Source organism: Malaclemys terrapin, chromosome 3 (genome assembly GCF_027887155.1).
Source record: "Malaclemys terrapin pileata isolate rMalTer1 chromosome 3, rMalTer1.hap1, whole genome shotgun sequence".
Lineage (NCBI taxonomy): Eukaryota > Metazoa > Chordata > Testudines > Emydidae > Malaclemys > Malaclemys terrapin.
This window is the reverse complement of record NC_071507.1, coordinates 91,861,601-91,880,980: the sequence shown is the minus strand read 5'-3', so window position 1 is coordinate 91,880,980 and position 19,380 is coordinate 91,861,601. Positions and strand designations below refer to the sequence as shown.

Genomic DNA, 19,380 nt, shown 5'->3' with positions numbered 1-19,380 from the left:
TCATGGTGAAATTCCTCAAGGGCTTCTTTTCCATGGGTCCAGATGATGAAGATGTCAAATCTAATCCTCCCAAGCCAATGTAACATTAATATACAATTATTGTGTAAGACGAAAGCTGTAAAGGAGCTAGTCTTACTGAATTTCAGAATATCCACAACTCTAAAACTTCAAGGTGTTTCATCCCCCTCCAAAGACTCCCAGACTTTTGATTTCCTAGAGGAGCCTTAACAAATCTAGTCAAAATGAGCCCCACCTTGCCTTCTATTAGCACTGCTTGGATACCCAAGCAATAAATTTCAGTCAGGGAGACTGCATTCTGCTTCCAAAAAAAAATCCCCCTACAGTTTCAGTTGGATGATACGGTATTTGCTTCTTGGCCTAAACAGTTGTGTAGTGTTCCTGTGAACTGTTAAACATCTGCTGCGCTCCACCTCAAAGTTGGCTGCATTTCAGTGTTTTGGTGAAGGGATTTCTGTGTATACAAAGTTTCTAAGTGACTTTGGGATCAAAGGAAAGATATTAATGATAGTTGTAATTGAGCTTTCTAGCTGAGGCGCTAAACCAAGGTTGATGGATTTTTCTTTAAAGACCTTGCCCCTCCTCCCTCCGCCAAAAATAGTCATTTACTTCCAGCTGGTGCTTTTTTTCTTTTTTTTCCCCCTTCAAGTGAACTTCCTTTGCTCATGTTTTGCATTTGGGAGCAGAACCATATACAGGTTTTTCCTGAGGTAAGAAATTTTTCAGAAGGGGTAGAGTATAATTTAGCTGGTGTATACTTGTTAAACTAAAGAGAGGCAGGAAGTGTCTCTTTTGCGATTTTTATGAAGATATATATTATAAATCATCTCAAATTGAAGATAAAAATGTGTAAAGACAGCAGAAACTTCACACTGAACAAAATAATTTGTGTACTGGAGTGAGGGGAATACATTTTTATCTGGAATTTTGTTTTACTGAAAAGCAAATCCATCATTTTGGAGTCCTGGGTGGCAGCAGGCTATAGATCCCACACAGGAATATGGAACCAATGATTTAGGGAGACTGTTTTTTGTTACTCATCCATCAAATGGACTGCTGTATGCTGTTCATGCCATTAGAGATCAACCACAGACCTCAGGAATAAACAGTCCTTCCCTCCTTTGAAAGTAACCATTTTTAAATTGTGAAAGCAAGGGTATATTGGGCAGGGAAGGGGTAATTGATTCTCTGATAGTGGCTCTGAATTTTCAGAAATCTCAAAGATACTTTGATTTGATTACTGTCTCACTTCCAATTTTGGCTTAGTCCCTTTAGTTATTTAGAAAAGACGATTCCCTCTATTGGAATTATAGTTCTGTTGAAACAGATTTGCAGTATAGGAATCTATCTAGCTTAGGAACCTGCTGCCTCTGAACTGGATTTAATGGGAAACACAAATTAACTTCTGCTTTTAATGGAGAGATATTATCTTTATCGATGGAATACTAAGAATACAGTGCTTCATCGATTCCTTTTCTAGGACAATCACAAAGCTTGGCCTCTTCAAGAGAAAGGGAGATGTCATTTTGAACACTGTTTTTGAATGATCAGGAGTATTTCAAGACCCAGATAACAAGCTTTCATAGATAAGATCAGTCTGTTGGCCAGAGAAACTATTACTTTGCATCATTACCTTAATCTGAAGAACAGGAAGAAAATGTGTGTGATGTAGATGTGGACCATGGGAATCAAAACAGGATGAAGAGTCCCTTGTTCCTAGTGGGCAGAATGGAAAAAGTGAAAGAATGATCAAGTCTCATTGTGACCTGACACATGCAATGTGCAACTTATACAGCAGAGAAAAAAAAGGAAGGGTCTTGTACTTTGTTAACGGAGTTGACATACCAAGGATGTTCAGGGGAGGTTAAAAGAAAATAATGCCTTTCTCTTAAGCTATAAACCTTTTGCAGCACGGACTCTCTTCCTATGTAGAATGGTGGAACATCCATTTTTATTGGGCCGGTAGCTGCTAATATAAGATAAATATTAATAATAAAGACATAAATGCGGCTAATTCCAAAGTATAAGGGGTTACATTTCATATGTTATTGGAGAGCTACCCAACTTCTCTCATCTACAGCTGTAGGTGTGTCTCTGTGTAATGATGATAGCAGATGCACTGAAACTGTCAAACTGTTCCTCTGACCTTAGGCTAGGTCTACACTACCCGCCTGAATCGGCGGGTAGAAATCGACCTCTCAGGGATTGAGGGACAATCGATCCCCTAATCGACGCTCTTACTCCACCAGCGGAGGTGGGAGTAAGCGCCGTCGACAGGAAGCCGCGGAGGTCGATTTTGCCGCGGTCCTCACAGCGGGGTAAGTTGGCTGCGATACGTCGAATTCAGCTACGCTATTCACGTAGCTGAATTTGCGTATCTTAAATCGACTCTCCCCCCCCCCCCGTAGTGTAGATGTAGCCTCAGTGAGTTTCTGATGTCTTTTGAGCAAAAGATGCAGGAAGAGCCTGCTGGGGATTTGTATTGACATATGCACCGTGTCACTAGCATGAGAATGTCCGAATGCAGAAATCCTGAGGCTGATAATTATATTATTATAACTATTATTTTATTATTAGTAAAAATTAAATAGCCCCAGGCTGTTGGGCAAGAATGCTAGTGGAAATCCTACCCCTCTTGAAATCCCTTTTCAGGACCTGCTGTCTTGCATTGCTCTCCCTTGCCATGTTGCTGCACCCTGCTCTGTTGTGTTCAGTGTGCTGGGAGACAAAGGACATTTACCCTGAAAATCCTGAACTTTGAAGTGCTGGCATTAAGTGATCAGGATTTTAGTTAGTTGCCAGCACAGTGAGAGCTCCGTAGAGCTAGGCAGTGCTCAAAAGTGATGCAAAAATGCGACTGAGCCATCATAAAATTTTGATGGAGGGAAGTGTGAGAATCACAGTGCAAGATCAAAGTGGCAGAGGAAGTTGAGGATCCTGGATTCTTTTTGTGGCAGTAATACATGGGGGGAAATTGGATCAGTTCTTCAGCAATTGCACATAGGGAAGTGTGAAAAATTCCATGTCTGTTTCCCTTTGTTTATATTTTTAGTGCACACATTGGTGACCTTATGGCTGTTAAATGCACCAGGAACAGATTCTCACCTGCTTTCAAGTAATTCATTCTGGAATTGCAGTTCCCAGGGCATTCTGCCTTTTTAATAATGCTATTTATAAACATACACAAAAATAGAAGGTACATAGTGAGAGAGTCATATGAGTCACTCCTAATTTTGGTTTCAAGTCAAACCAGACTAAACTAGCCCTCTTAGCATTTTGATTCAGCTTGACTGACTCCTTTCATTCCCATACTGTACAAGACAAGTTGATTTTTCCAACAAACCAGTTCACTTGAAAGTGGGTGGAGCAGGACCTTGCCTCGTGGTTGTAGTGGAAGTTCGGAGCAATGGCAAGCACAGAGCCAGGATTCAGGTGGCAAGTCAAAAAAATCAGAAGTCAAGATCAGGAACACCAAGCTGAAGAATAAGCCAAAGTCAGGGTTGAGAACCCAAGCCAGAGGTCGGGACAGGGCAGAGAGGCAAGGGTTAGGCTGAAACGGGCGGGAGTCACGGCAGGAGCGGGGCTGGAACAAGGACTGGAAGCAGGCTGGAACAGGAAGCAGAAGGGAGAGCAGGGCAAGCGCAGTTGCGGGCGAGGTACTCATTGAGCAGTTGTTGTGCTGCCACAGCTGCAAGGCTCAGTTAGCAGGCTGCTGACCACCCTGCCCTATCAGGAAGCACGACTATTTGGAGAAGGCTTGTTGGACCCAGCAAAGCTTGCTGGGTTGTCTAGCGTCCAGCTGTGCTCCTGACATTACTGTTCGGACTACAGAATCCCTCTTTGTCCCATCGCACGCTCCACTTGTGCCAAGAAATGTATCTCCTCCTAGTGCTGACATGTTATATCTCATAGGGACAGTAGACGAGCAGCTGTCTTTAGAACTGCAGTTTAAATCCACCTTGTCAGTAAGGTAGCTGGGGGTCACCAAGAGAGCATAGTTTCAATGTGATTACAAGCCATTTGACTTGGTCCGCTTTTCAGCAGTCCCATGTTCTCTGTCACTGAGCATTATGTTGCGTTTATCTAATACAGGTTGCAGTTGTCTACAGATGATTTAGTTTATTCTTAAACTAGAAAATATAAGAGTAGAAGCCTCAAAGCACATGGAAGAAAGGTGTATAATAAAAATATTTTGGAAAATCATTGTGAGATAAAAATTAGTGGCTAAATCCTGCAGTCATTCCACTAAATGTTGGCACATGTTTAAAAAAAATAAAAGACCATTGTTCACATGGTGCTTTATGCAGGGTATGTCTACACGGTAGGATAATATACATTAATAATATGTTGCACAGCAATTGGTTTATGTAGATCTTGCTGGTGCGCACTAAATGGTCCCTGATGTGCTTTAACATAGTCCTGTTTTAAACAGCGTTAGGTTTAGGGAACCTTCAGTACACACCAGGAGTATCTATGCAGACCAATTAAAGTGCAACACATTAGTGTGCTTTAGAAATCACATCTCTGTAGTACGCACTGCTGCACCATGTAGACAAGTCCATATAGCAATACCACAATAGGATTATAAAGTCAAAGGACAATGCATTTAGCTAAATACACCCATATGTGATCAGGAGCAAAGGAGATTAGTGATTTATTTCTGTGGGTTAGTGCTACATGTGTCTTGTTATGTTACCTTGGGTATCTCTCCTTATGGCCATATTTTCAAAAATGGCCTCTAATTTGGGTCTTCAGCTTTAGAAACCTCAGCCCTGCTTTTCAGACGTGTTGAGCACCTGCCTCTCCCATTAACTTCAATTGGAGTTGTGGATGCTCCGCCCTGAAATTCAGGACTTCTGTGTCTACAGCTGAGTACCAAAATTTGAGACCATTTTTGAAAGTCTGAGTCTTAATTCTGCTTCTCATTTTTCCTTATCTATAACACTGGGATAAAGAGACATATCCCATTTTGTCAAATGCTTAGAGGTATGTAGTTGAAAAAGCTAAGTAAATGCTATGTGGTGATGATGTTAATATTCATGAATTAGATTTGCATCTTTCTTTGCTTTTTCGGACTTTGATGTAATGTAAGTAATGCCACTACAATTCACTTGGCTTTAGATCCCAATGGGAAATGAGTAGGTGGCCAATGAGGTGAACCATTTAGCAGCAAAAATTTCCTAATTTGGTGACAGTAGCCAGTAAATTAAAGATAAACACGTGTAGCCACAATTTTCAGACGTATCGAGCAGCATAGCTCCAAATCAGGCCAATAGAGAACTGAATTCTGGGTTTATTTTCCTTTTAGGTTCACATCTAAATGTCACCTTGAATGATGATAACGTTTATAGGAGATGCTGGGTACTATTTTTTCCCTATGATGGTAGCAGATTATTCCACATTTCAGTGTTGCCTTTCATGCATGGTGATTGAGCAACTTGGTGTGGGTTGATTCCACTGATGTGGTATCAGTACATCCTCACTGGTACTAACCTACATACTTTTGTCATTGATATTTCATAATGTTTCTTCACTGTCATCTGCATTTCAAAGCCATGACCCCTCCTTGACCACTCACCCACTCAAGCATACACTTTTCTTTTCACTCCCGCTCCTGAAAAATGAATTTTATCAAAAGTCTTGTCTTGGTCTCAGCGCCCATCACACCAGAAAGTTTCTTGTTTTGTTTTTTTTTAAATTATTATTATTATTGTAACTCAGAGTTTCTCCACTAAACAAGGGAAGGGACAAATACATGTTTGGGGAGTTTTATAGTAACAGCTAACAAAAAAAGGGAAGATTAAGTTTTAATATAGTGTTACATTATATTTGATTTTATATATATATATATATGTATACACACACACACACACACACACATACTTACCTTTAAATGCCATTTTAAGGCTTTTGTAACTAACATCCTGATCTCATACAATTTTGTTGTGGTTTAAGTTGTTACTCACTGATGAGTTTTGGGTCAGAGCACAGCAAGCAATTACTTTTTTTATTTTTCTTTCCTTTCCTTCTCTCTCCCAATTCACAACCTCCCCTGATGGTAGATTACAGCTTCACTTCTCCAAGGAAGCTCATAATGTGGCAAGGGGGAAAATCCATAACAAACGTGTGTGTGAGAGAGAGAGTGAGTGTAAATCCTCCAGGGAAAATGTGTTTGTAGATCTCACTCCTGAATTACTCTCATTATAATAACCCATTTGGTGTCAGAATATGACAGATTATAAGTGTTTATGGCTAGTCCCCGCTCAAGGCAGATTTAAATAAAATACTTCTGGTTATTGTGCAGGTCAGTGTGTTTAAATAACAACCCCCCAAATCATACTTTGACATTTAAAAGAGAGAGGAAATATTGTCATGCGGCAGACCTAGCACAGATAAGCGCAAGGCAATTTGGTCAGTACACTGTGATTTGTGAGTACAGTCTAACATACTCATTTTCACAGCTTGTAATCAAATAGCCACCTTAGCAATGTGTCAGCATTAAAAAAAATACTCCTTTTAAAATGTTTACACAAATTACCCCCCTGAGATTCTACAGTGCATTCTCTGCAAAACCAATGTAGGTTAAAGATCTGGAGTAAATATGTGCCTAAAGACCTACAGAAAATGAGAGAACCTAATCCCCACACACACACCCCGCAAAAGGTCAAACTCTGACATGTTTCCTTGCGAGAAGTAAGGTTTTACTTTTGTTCTTGCGAGAAGCTTAAACCACTCGTATCATTCTGAATAGCTAATCCTGATCCACCTCTGGAATTTCCTGATATTGTGCCTGGTGTTTCTGATATTCATTTTGTAATAAAGTCATCAGGCCCAACCTGAGAAAGATGACCTCAAAGAGCACTTGACATGAGATGGAAACATTTAATAGGTACTAAACCAATAGACCAGTCAGCATTCCTCAAAGTAGCACAGTGCTATGAAGTGGTTTCACTGTAAGAGCTTGAAATAGCCCACTAACCTACTGGTGATTTCAGGCCCAATTAAGTAATGGCACCTCCGTTTAAGGGACAGAATTCTTGCTCAGATAGTGACCTCTATTATGCCATGGACTCCTGGTATTGTCAGTGTATTTTCTGTAATCTCTGTTCTTTCATAAAATTGCCTTGTTTTGCTTTGTTATAATGACCAGATCTAGCATTTCAACCCCGCTTTTTGAACGTAGAGCTCAGTACTTCAGCTCAGAACACACGGTTCGCACGGTTAAATGAGATCTCTGCTACTGAAGCCACCCCGAGGTTGCTCTTTTTTACATAGACGAGGGGTTAAGTACCAATGAGTTCTCAGATTGATTGCAAATGAAAGAGAAATACCCCTAACTTTCTTAAAGAACACTGCAAATGTGGATGTTTTGAAATAGACTAACTTCAGCTATGAGCTGAAATCACGCCCTTTAAATAGTGTGTCCAAACATTTCCTACGTTCAGTTTTATGTAAAAACTTTTGTAAGAGTTTTTGTGCTTCCCTGCTGAGGTTTATATGGGCCTTCTCAGCAAGGGAGAGTGATTGAGCCTCACAGTAACAGCACTAAACGTGCTCAGGTCATCCCTCCCCCCATCTGTGCACACTCCTGCCTGCTTGCCACTTCTGCAGCAGCATTGAGGTAAGGCCATAAAGAGGCTAAGCTCTATCCCCAGGTCTGCAAAGTGGCCCCAAGGAATGAAAAACATTCTGAAGAGACTGGCAACTGAAAAAGAGGGGCTCCTGCCTCCTAGGTTATCCCCCAACTGGGGTTCCATGCAGGGCCTGGGGAGGGAGGAATAGGTTTTTCCCAAACCTCCAAGTTTCAGTTGCTCCCTAGCCTCATGATAGGTGCTTGGGGAGTGAAGAAAGAGGGTTCACCTGGGCACCCCCAGTCCCTGTCACCTACCTGCTCCATACAGGGGTCTTGAGAAAAGGGGATACTTTCAGTGTTCCAAACTTGTACACAATGTTACCACTGGGCCAAAGGGGCCTATACCCGGGGCCCCGGCCAGTTGGGGGGCCCTAGAAAAATGGGTGCCTGCCCCACCCACCCAATAGTCCTGCTGGCGAGCAGGGCAAGCTCCCGCGCCCTGACCCCATTTCCCCGGCAGGATTGTGGGGGGTGGAGGGGACTGCAGGCAGAAGGGGTGGGGAGGGGCCCCCACTTGCTGTGGCCCAGGACCCCACAAAAGCTTAATCCGCCTCTGCTGTTCTGATTCTGTGTTCCCAGTACATTCCTCGGAAGGCTTGGGGAAGAGCATGAATATGAACTCCCCTCCAGAACAGTAAATGGGAAAGATGTCATCATGCTTAGTGCATGAGACAGGAAGAGCAACTATCAACAAAACAGTGAAACTGACAGTACACAAAGTGCTGTCAGTTCCACAAAGTAAATAAAAATATAGAATTTATTCCTAATCTCGTTCAATCACAGTATCCTTAGGGATTACTTGTAGCAATAGTAGGTTAAAACAGAACAAACAAAGGTGAATATAAGTGTGGCTTTTTGAGCTATTGGTGTCACTTTATAATAGCCCAAATGACTTTCCTCCAAAGTGGAAAGAAAACAGTATGCTAAAGTGTCATAAAATCATAGACATCAGAGATGGAAAAGACCTGGTTCATCATCTAGTTCAGCCCCCTGCAAATGCAGAATTGTTCCCTACAGTGTATATTCTAATGCGTTTTGTAGTCTATTTGTAAATGAGTAAAGGAATGGGATTTCCATCACTTCCATTAAAGGATAAATATCCCTCAAGGTTAGGGTGTTTTCCATTAAATTTAGCCTAACTTTTTTCAATTTCTTCTTGTTATTCCTAGTTATAATCACCTGCATTCCCTTTAACCAGTGCCTTCCTTGGTGATCACACCCTTAAGGCTTTGTACGGCTCATAGGATTTCTTCAGCAGTATAATATACAGCTGATTAGTTAAGTTCTCACCAGTAGATGTCACTCCATGTGTAAAAACTGTTTTTTTAAAAACCTCAGCAATTAATTTTAATGTTGCCTTGCAAAAATAAAGAGTTTGGGGGGCATGTAGGGAAGAGATTGGTAATATATTTTCGAATAACTATTACTTAAACAATAGTGAAACAACGCAGAAGGAAGCATAAGATTTTTGACTTTATTCCAACAACCAACAGATGATGCTATGACCTTAAGCATATATAAATATGTTTAGCAGCTGCTGTGTAACATATTTATAAGTGTTTAGTGACTTGGAGGTTAATCAAAATGAGTTTGGTGATCTCCGCTCAGTTCTTAATGGACTCTACTTCATATTATAGCACTGATGCAGCACAGTTTGTCACAGTCAGCAGTCTTTACTCAAAGGGAGACCCACTGTCAAGTGAGAATTAGAGGCTGAAGTAATACCTACTTTTTACCCCCTACCAGAAACTGTCCATTCCAGGCCATCAAAGAGCAGTACTGTTGGTGAGCTGTGTATTGGACACTGCACCTGACCTCAGGATAAAACAGTCTTTACTCAGATAAAGTTTTAGCTATCAGGGTCTCTAAATTGTTCCATATGTAATATAGTTCAGTATTGGTCAGTACTTTAATAGGAGACCACCAAAGAAAACTGGTGCTCGGTGATTCTCTGTTTCCTTACCAAATCAATGCGCTAAGATAGAACTGGATTACAGTGAAAACTGAAGTTCTTCTCTGAATAGTGTCCCTGTGGATGCTCCACTTGAGGTGCACATGTGCCCCTGTACCTTTGATTGCAGATTTTTGGTAGCAGTGCCTCTCTTGTCAATAAGCAATCCCTGTTAGTGACAGGCACTCTCACTGCATTCACTGCTTGGGAGACTCTCACGTTCTCATGCTTTTCTTTTAAGGGAGGATCCCATAAAAATAGGGAAATTAAGTATAGACTATTAATGAAGGAGCAAACTTTAAACCCAGTTTTAGGCACAGGTACAGAGAACCCCCATGTCTGTCAGTGCCCCATCATCATTGAGATCACTACCACAGAGAGCTTCCAAGGAGAAAATGACACTGTAACCCCAGTCTCCAACACTCTCCTTGACTGAGGTACAGATAACCAAGCCACCAGTGCCAAGCACTTTCTATTCCAAGTGTAAGGAAGGGGTTAAGAGGAGCAAAGCAACAGAGAATTCCTCATCAAAGATGATCTGGTCACCAGCGGTCTCAGGCTCCGAGACGAGTGCTAGTGAGACTCTGAGTACAGTGGGTATTGTGAAGCACGTTAATATTTCAGCTGCATCCCATACTTCAGTGGTAAAGGGCTCAGTACTGAAGACTGCTACTGCAAGGGATCAGCTTCAGTGGAATCCTTGATCCCCTCGATACCAACATCCGCACCTCACATAATGGCCTCTGCAACACCATCAGTGTCAGTTCTGAGTTCTGTTGTACTTCTGCTACTGCAGGAATTCTGGTACTCAAAACATCTTATAGTACTGAATGAGTCTGAGTCTCCACTCCTTGTAGCCTCTGGATGCCTCTCAGTCCCAAGATTGGCTGGGTCACTGTCTGCTCATGTTTCTAGGAGACCTACCTCTTCTCCACCGTTGATGATCCAATAGGAGGGGTTTCACCTTTAATACAATATGTGGAGGAGCCTACTGACTCAGATTCTGAACTTTCTCTTCAAGGATCCCCAATTTGTTCCAGGAGATGTTATTCCCCGTTGCAAATACAACAGAGGCAGGGCACCAGTCCCCTGCCTTCCAACACTTGGGATGCCCAGCATTAGTTTCCCCCCTATGCCTTATGGTCTGCCTTATTGGGATACATGGGCAATGTACTGCCAGCAGTTTTGAGGGACCTCAACTCAGTCCCAGAGGAAACCACAAGACCCCATTTCCCAGGACCAACCATCCCTCCTCCCCATTCTGTGCCAGAGGACACCTTTGAGGAGCAAGAGGCAAGGGCAGACAAGAAGGTTTTTATTTTCTCATCCACCACCAAACTCTCTGGTCATGGATGAAGTCAATGAAAAGGGGCACGTAGCATACCCAAAAGGCCACCCCTTATAATAAGGGGCTATATGGGGCTGGGGCTCTTTTGTCATGAGAGCTGTTTGTCAGCAACACTTCAGTTCAGGATAGCTAACCACCAGGTGCTGTTGTCAAAATATGACTTCATGAACTATGAAAAGTCAATGCTTTTATTGACCATTTACCACAGGAACTTCAAGAACAGTTAAGCACATTTTAAAGGAGGGTCAGTTTTTGGCAAAAATTTCACTTGAGGCTTCATTCGATGTGGCAGACACTGGAACCAGGTCTATTTCCACGGCAGTCGTGATGAGACAAGCTTCCTGAATTCAGTTGTCCAGGTTTCTGCAGAAGGTGCAGTCAACTGTGGAAGATTTACCTTTTGATGTCCAGAAACTTTTAGCAGATTCCACGGACGAGTCTCTTCTTACCCTAAAGGATTCTCGGACAACATTTAGGTCTTTAGCGATATACACATCTGTAAATAAAAGGAAGTTTAGCAGCTGTCAGTCAACATAAAGATCCTGCCCTGCTCAATTTTCCACCAGAACCACCAGCTAAGAGGTCAAGGTTTTCAAAGAAAAAGCCTGCAACTATCATGACTTCTTTATCCCAGTCGTCAACATTGTTTAAATGCCAGTTTTGATGGTTTTGTTGAGAATCCAGACTACCCAATGACCAGGTGTCATCAGCCACATGACACAACCCACTTCCTCAAATTGGACATTCCCTCTCTCTATTTCATCAAGCGTGGGAGGTTATAACACTGGACAAATGAGTATTGGAAGCCATTACTTCGGGTTATACTATCCAATTTACTTCCACCACACCCTTCCAATCCTCTTCCCCATCCCGTGTCAGGGACCCCTCTCACAAGCAATTGCTGACACAGGAGACCTCATCACTCCTAAGTCTAGGAGCCATAGAGTCCGTTCCACTTCAAAGGGGGAAAGGTTCTATTCAAGATATTTTCTGATACTCAAGAAAAATGGGGGTTGGAGGCCAATACTAGATCTCAGACAATTGAATAAGGATTCCAGACATCTGAAATTCAGGGTAGCCTCCCTAGCAGCTATAATTCCCTCCCCAGAATCAAGGGACTGGTTTGTGACCCTCGTCCTCAAAGATACCTTCTTCCATGTAGTGATCCATCCTTCCCACAAAAGAGTTGTTCTTTTCACTTTCAGTCACAATCATTACCAGTATCAGGTCCTACCCTTTAGCCTGTCATCGGCCCCAAAGGTGTTCTCAAAATCATGGAGGTCATCGATGCCTACTGCTATTGTCTAGTATTAATTTTCTTTCCCTACTCCAATGATTGGCTTCTCATGGGTCAGTCATATCAGGAGGTGTGATCAGCAATTCAAACAACTTATCTATTCTGAAGTCTAGGCCTGCATATAAATCTTGATAAATCAATCTTGACCCCCATACAACAAATTGGTTTGATTCTGGAGTCGATAGGGGGCAGAACTTACCTCCCTCTCCACGGGTTCCTTGTGCTAAAGAACCTTATACAAAGATTGCAGCTCAGCCGACAAATTCCAGCAAGGATATGTCTGAAACTGCTGGAACACATGGCATCTTGCATTTTTGTAACACAAAACACCAGGTTGTATATTCAATGTTTCTGGGGTAGCTTAGGACTGTTTATGTACCCAACAAATGCAGTGTCAACAAGCAGGTATCTGTACCCAGTCAGGTCCTACAGTCATCTGGTGGATGAATCCATTCAAAGTTTTGTGCAAAAATCCGCTCAACCGGAATCCTCTACAGTCATATTAATATTGGACACTTCCATCATGGCATGCAGAGCACATTTGGGTTCTCACACAGTCCAAGGTAAATGGGCACAACACTTGCACATCAGTCTGTTGGAATTCAAATTAAGGACAGTCCGAAATGCTTGCCTCCACTTTCTTCCCCTACTCAAAAACAAGTCCATCAAGATCATGACAGACAACATTGTGTGTAGAGAAGGAACCGAAGGTGGTTTGCCTGCACAGTGCTGTATAGCCTTGGTATGGGGCATGAGGATGTGTAGGGCACATGTACAGGCACAATGGGCACTGCTACCAAAAATCTCTGATCAAAGGCACAGGGGAGCATGTGCACCTAAAGTGGAGCACCCTCAGGGACACAAGAGCTCGTTATTGCCCAAGGGAAGTAACCTCTCTTTCTGCCATTTATTGTCATTGTGGTCATTCAGGATTCCAAGGCACTTTTTCAAAGATTGGGTAGTTTTTTGGATGTCCTGGCCAAAGATAGCCATCTCATTATGTTTACCTAATTCCCACTTGCAGTTTCAACTTGAAATAGTTTTGCACTTCCTGTTGTATAGTGTTATTGTGCACTGCTTAGCAAGTGTCATGTTTGATCACTGTGGTAGGTGATGTGATCCATTATATAGTTTGTGTGTCAATTTAAGACCCCCACCCCAGTCCTACAACCAGATCTTTACAGATGGATCCTTACACCTCCTTGGAGCCCCATAGTTAATAAAACAATTTGGCATGAATGATGCTATTAAGAAGATATGGTATTGTTGTAGTACTGTTATAATATTATTGAACCAAGAGCATTTTCTGTTTGCTTGCTAGGTGGAGATCTGCATTGTTTCTTTAAAAGCAAATGGCAGACATGAGAGAGACTTGGCTTCTGAAGCTTATTTCCTGTCTCTCCTTCCCATCCCACCCCTTGAAAGAACCTTTCAGAACATATGTTTTGTGTATTATGACATAGAAAAAGACATGCAGGCTTTCCCCATTTTGTTAGTATTTGTAGCCCTTAATGATAAGGATCTCATTTATTCAGAGTAAAAAGCTTTTTTCCGCCAGATATACTTGTGATATATAACAGTTTTTAGCCAAAACTCTGAGAAGTGCTTTCTTTTGAAAGGTTACAATATTTACATAAGAAAAGCTCGATTGTAACACTGAACTCTTTTAAAGTTGTTGCCAAATGGTCCTACTCTTTATTTCCCTTTATAATTTTCCCTTGGAGATTTGCCCCACTATGCATTTTTTTAAAAATTCCCTCCACAACTCATCACCTGCTTCAGCAGAGAAATGACATTGTATGGCAGTTGTCTCCCTCATATCAAAAGAAATCCTTTGCCTCTTCGCAGGAGTGACAGAGCAAAGGACAAAACTGATTTTTAAAAAATGCTTTATTTAGACAATACATTCTCTACTCCTTTAAAGAAATTCACAACGTATTTGGAAAAATTAAGTCAAATGGTGCTTTAATGCGCTCTAGCCCACTCCCAAAGGAAAAGATCAAGTCTTGTCAAAGATCTTGGAAATCTAACATTATTTTGCAAACAAATGAAAAAATACTGAAGCTAGTCAAGTCATTCAGAAGTTGTAGGTTTGGTTTTATGTTTTGGGATTGGTTTATTTGTTCCGTTTTTTCTTTTTCTTTTTATATATATATATATAACATAATGCTGAAAAAAGCATTTGTACCAAACCTGCAATCTGCCACCAAAAAATGCCATTTTATGTACTTGTAAGGTAGTTAAATGTTCTCTCTATTAGAAGGGGTCACTAAAGGTGGGTTTGTAACTTTTTTATTTTGTGTTTTGAAAAGCACAAAATAAAATTTATGAGATGTTTAATGGAGAAACTCTTAGATTTGAGGTTTGTATTTTCACACACATGATATGCATACACAAGTATACTTGTGCATGTGTTTTTATATGTGTATATATATGTATGATGAATATCAATATGTGTGCGCAGATATAAGTATACCAATGTATGGTGCATAATTACATTAGAGATGTAAGGAATAAAGGGGCTATTTTTTGAGTGGAATGGGCATTGTGTTTACTATAAAGAACTGCCAAACCAATAGTTTATGAAAATTTGCTAGCCCAGGCACAAAATCTTCTGTCTAGCCTTTACTAGATTGATGATAATTTAAAAAAAAGTAATGATATTTTACTTGTTCTTCAAAAAAAAATTACTGGTCCCTGGTGAGTGGAGGAGTATCATTTGGCAAGGCTTCATTCAGAACACCTTCTTGTGCAAACTAAGATCCCAGTCATGCAAACGTATATACATGAGGGTAACTTTTAAGCATATGAGTAATTCCATTGAGATTTCTTTTGTCAGTAAAGAACATACATACCTGTTTGCAGGATTGCAGACTGGTGTATGTTTTGTGCCCAGTGCTGTCATCAAGTCCATAATCAGGTTCTTTACCTTAATTCTTTTGGTGTCATCTACTGAAGGACTGATTCCATAACCCTGTGAACAAAGTCAGGACTGACAAGAGAAAAATCTGCTGTGGTGCAGAAGCTTGGTTTTGGGGGGAAGAAGCAGCAGCAACAATGTATGACATTCACATGGTTTGATTTGAAAATTCCATTGAAGCTACTTTTGGCCATTAATGGTTCTCAGAGAGCCCAGGATGTGTAGATACGTTTTCATGTACAACTAATGTTCACTCTCCACCAGAGGAATTTGAAATCTTATTGCAAACAAGACACCTTTGATAAGAGCAAATAAGTGAATTTCCTAAAAATGACCCCCACTCACCCAGGGGTATTTGGGTTTGGTTTGGTTTGTGTGGCTTTTGTGACAGACAAAGGAGCTTTAATATAGGATCAAAAGAACTATTTTTAAACAGAACTTGTCCCAGTTGCTTTTCTTATGCCAATTTCAAATTCTCCTTTCTCCCTCCTCCGAGTCCATCACTCTGTTCCCTTGGAACAGATAATAATCTATACCTCCTTGTGTGATGTTATGTTGTATCAGTTCAAATTAATAAGTGTGTACATTTCTGGAGGTTTGTGTTCGATCTAATTCTGTCTCAGATTATACAGTAACTAATTCAACACTAATAGCCTCCCAAAGCAGGTAAAAAACTAATTGCCTGCCTCTTCCTTAGCTACCTGTGAATGCTAAGAGATGAATGCTGTGACGAACCATAACACACCCCGCAGTGAGATAGATACGTAATGAGAGCCTGTGCGTGTGCTTTCTCTTCACATAGGCAAGGCAGTTTTCCTGGCATGAATCAGAGTGGTATTATGGGATCCAGTTCTCCCTACACGCAGCCGATGAACAACAGCTCTGGCCTGATGAACCCACAAGCTCCTCCTTACAGCATGGCACCTAACATGGTGAACAGTTCAACAGGTAATGGTGGGTAACGTTTCAGGAGTGACCTTCCTCCATGAATCTCTTTAAAGGTACAAGCCCTCGAATGATGGCAGAGGGATTATCCTTTATACAGTTTACCAGCTAAGTGCATGTTATTAACTCTATACTGAGTTGAGGTGCTCAGATTTTTTGGTGAAATACTTGATACATTTCTGCTACAATCAAATCCTCTCACATAGTGTGTACATGAATGTGATGATTTTGAAAAGTTATTGCAGCATATTTGAAGTTGAGTCCAAACTTGGCCTACCTTTTGGGCATGTGGAGAAAGAGAGAGACTCCTACATTTTCAAAAGTGACTAATTTTGGGTGCCTTACTCTTTGAGATCCCAACTTGAGACACTGAAAATGGGCCTGATTTTTAGAAAGCGCTAAGCATCTGTCTTCTGAAAATCAGGCCACTTCAAGGTGCTATAAGTTGGGCACCCACAATAACTAGTCACTTTTGAAAATGTGTACCATATACATTGTATTTGCAAAGTCAGTATAACTATATAGTGCTTCTTTCCTTTGCTTGTTGACATTTACTATATGAAACAATTGGATTCAGTCATAACTGGAAAAAAGTGCCAAATGCAAACAAGATATATTTGAAATACTTGCTAAAATTGTGTTACAGGTTGTGCCTTGAACTATGGGAGTTTAAGATTATTATTAGTACTGTTATTTGTTGCACTGTATGTGGCTTCCATGCCCCGTAGCACCTGTGAAAGGGAGACAAATTAATGTAATTCTCTGTTGATAATATGCTTCTGTGTTACATGTTAAAGTGTACAATACTGAGAGGCTCCCCACCCCATCTGAAATGTTAACAGCTAAATTCCTGCAAGATCACATCTGAGTAAGAGTTTATTCTTATGATTCTCCAAGACATTAGGGAGTTTGGGATAGGATTTCAGTGACCCTAAGGCAGTGATACCCAGACTGAAGCACCCAAGCCACAGGTGGCTCTTTAATGTGCCTCCCGCAGTTCTTTGCAGCACCCGATATTAAAACACTGTGTGATTTAATTAACCAATCTAAGTTATTTAACCACTCAGTATCTTTTACTATGTTATTAACCAATTGTAGTTGATAAAATAATAATGCTTGGTCAGTCATTTTGCTGTGACAATAATATACATTTTTATATCATATATTATTTCATAGTAAATGAAACAATGAATTCACATTCTTTTGGGTAATGTTAATTGCTAATTTGGCTCCTGAACCACTGAGGTCTGAGTATCCCTGCCCTAACGCATAACTTCAGAATGCTTGAGCCCAAACCTTTGAGTCTCTATCAATGCACTTGCTATTTATAGTTATTCTTCTTGAAAAAGCTTTGGTTATTGTGGGGTTACTAGAAAGGTGTTACAAAGGTCAGGCAAGTTGATGGGATTCCTCTCTTCAGCTGGTACAGTACCTGACTTACCTTTTGTTGCTTAAGCAGTACAGCATGTCAAGTACAAGATGAACTGTATCTTACCAAGAGCCTAGGGTTTTATGTCTTTCTCCCAACTCTACTCTCCCTGTTTCTTTCCTCCTTCCTTCTCATCCTTTCTAATTTTTTTCCTCTTCAACTATCAGTCCTCTTTTGTTTTCAGATAGAAAATGGACAGTGACATCATAGTACCTCATAATGTCCAGGGTGTTGTTTTTTTTCCCCTTGACCACAATTAAACAGAGGTATTCCCAGCTAACTTATTTTTCAAGTGATCATGGTATGTTTTCTGTTAGTGGAATTAAAAAATGGAATCAGAAAGAGATTTTAAAAAATAAAATAAAATTGCTTTTCCTTAACATTGGCTAGGCAGCCGTTTCTTTGTCCAGGCAGCACACTTACATTCTGGACGAAAAGGGAAAAGCTATTGAACAGGCTATTAGTTAATGCCTTGCATTTCCCCCACCACAGCTGTCCCAGGTAATATTGTATTTGGGTTGTGTAGTTATGTGTTTTGTCTGGCTTGCTGAAATAAAATTACTTCTGAGCATTGAAACTACACTATAAATTCTGGCTTGCCATTAGCAGCAGTAATTTTTCCTCCTTTTTCTTTGGCCCCCAGAGCTGCAAAAATAACCAACAACAAACAGATGGCAGAGTTCCCTGCCTAAGAAGATTTATGTATTCCTAAGGAATAACCAGTTTAAAGGAAGATTCACAGAGGGTTTTTTTTGTTCAGATAATTCAGCCATTCATTATTTCATACAGTGGAAATCTGTTCAATGCAAGGCCATTTATCCTAGCAGTCTTTTGTATGGGCTAGTCATATTCTTTTTATTGTGTTATGCATTCTGAAATATTGGATTTTTAATAATTTAAACATTTATCAGAGGTTTTTTTCCTCTTGTGCATTTGTGAGGTTTTTCTTTTGTTCCAGTCTTATTAATTGGGAGGTTACCCAATGGGAAGTGAAATATGAGATGTGTGCACACACACCATATGTGTATTGTGCTGTACTGGTTCTTGAAGTAGGACTACAAGAGAGCATATGCAATGTATCAGACCAGGGTGAAAAGAAAAGAGAAGCCTAATTTGAGAATATGCTGGTGGTGAGCAAAGGGAATTCTCCATTTCTCCCATGTCCTGAAACATCCCCATCCCCAGTCCACTCACATCAAGCAAGTAAGAGGTTGAACTTCCAAAATAAGAACTGCTCTAACTGCAGAAGTTATGATAACTTTGTGTTGGGTAGAGGGGAGACGTTGGGGTTGCCAGAATGCTCTGTTTTTGCTGAAGTGCAGCATTTGAGAAGGTAAAGAGCATACAGATGAAGACTGTTACATGAGTGAAAATGGGATTTACTGTGCCATTGACACCAACTTTGCTGATTGGCACTTCAGCCATTGTTCTGCTAAGTTAAGACAACATGGCAGTTAAAATATGTTTTAGGTAGTATACAGGGCCAAAAAAAAAACCCTCTTGTGTAGTGACAAATTGTTACAAGCTTCAGTGAGCAAGTAATTATTTAAATAGAGCCAGCAGGAATATGAATGTGACAACTATTTCTTCAGCTATAATGCCAGGGGAAAAAAACAGTAAGCACAAGGGGATTTTTTTAAAAAACACGAGCATATTTTAAGAATTTACTCCATACAAGAGAGAGGGATTTTGTGCTGATGTTATTAAGGAGTATTTCTACAGTGGTTTTATTCAAAATAGAGTTGCATTGTTGCTCAATATGACCTAATATTTGTTTTTGCAGATTGGATTTTTATTATTAATATTTATTATTCCCAGTCCGCCTTGTTTTTTTCTTTG

The 19,380-nt window shown here is 40.6% G+C and overlaps 1 protein-coding gene across 10 annotated transcripts in view; it reads left to right on the top strand.

Moving 5' to 3' along the window:
• Positions 1-19,380, top strand: part of ARID1B (AT-rich interaction domain 1B) — a 402,274-nt gene that overhangs the window by 331,396 nt on the left and 51,498 nt on the right. For 6 of the 10 annotated variants that reach the window (XM_054022819.1, XM_054022815.1, XM_054022818.1 and 3 more), the window contains one exon: positions 15,970-16,121. In XM_054022819.1, the coding sequence (XP_053878794.1) occupies positions 15,970-16,121 (152 nt within the window). The remainder of the gene's footprint in view (positions 1-15,969; positions 16,122-19,380) is intronic. The other 4 variants (XM_054022823.1, XM_054022822.1, XM_054022821.1 and 1 more) reach the window with 1 other exon arrangement.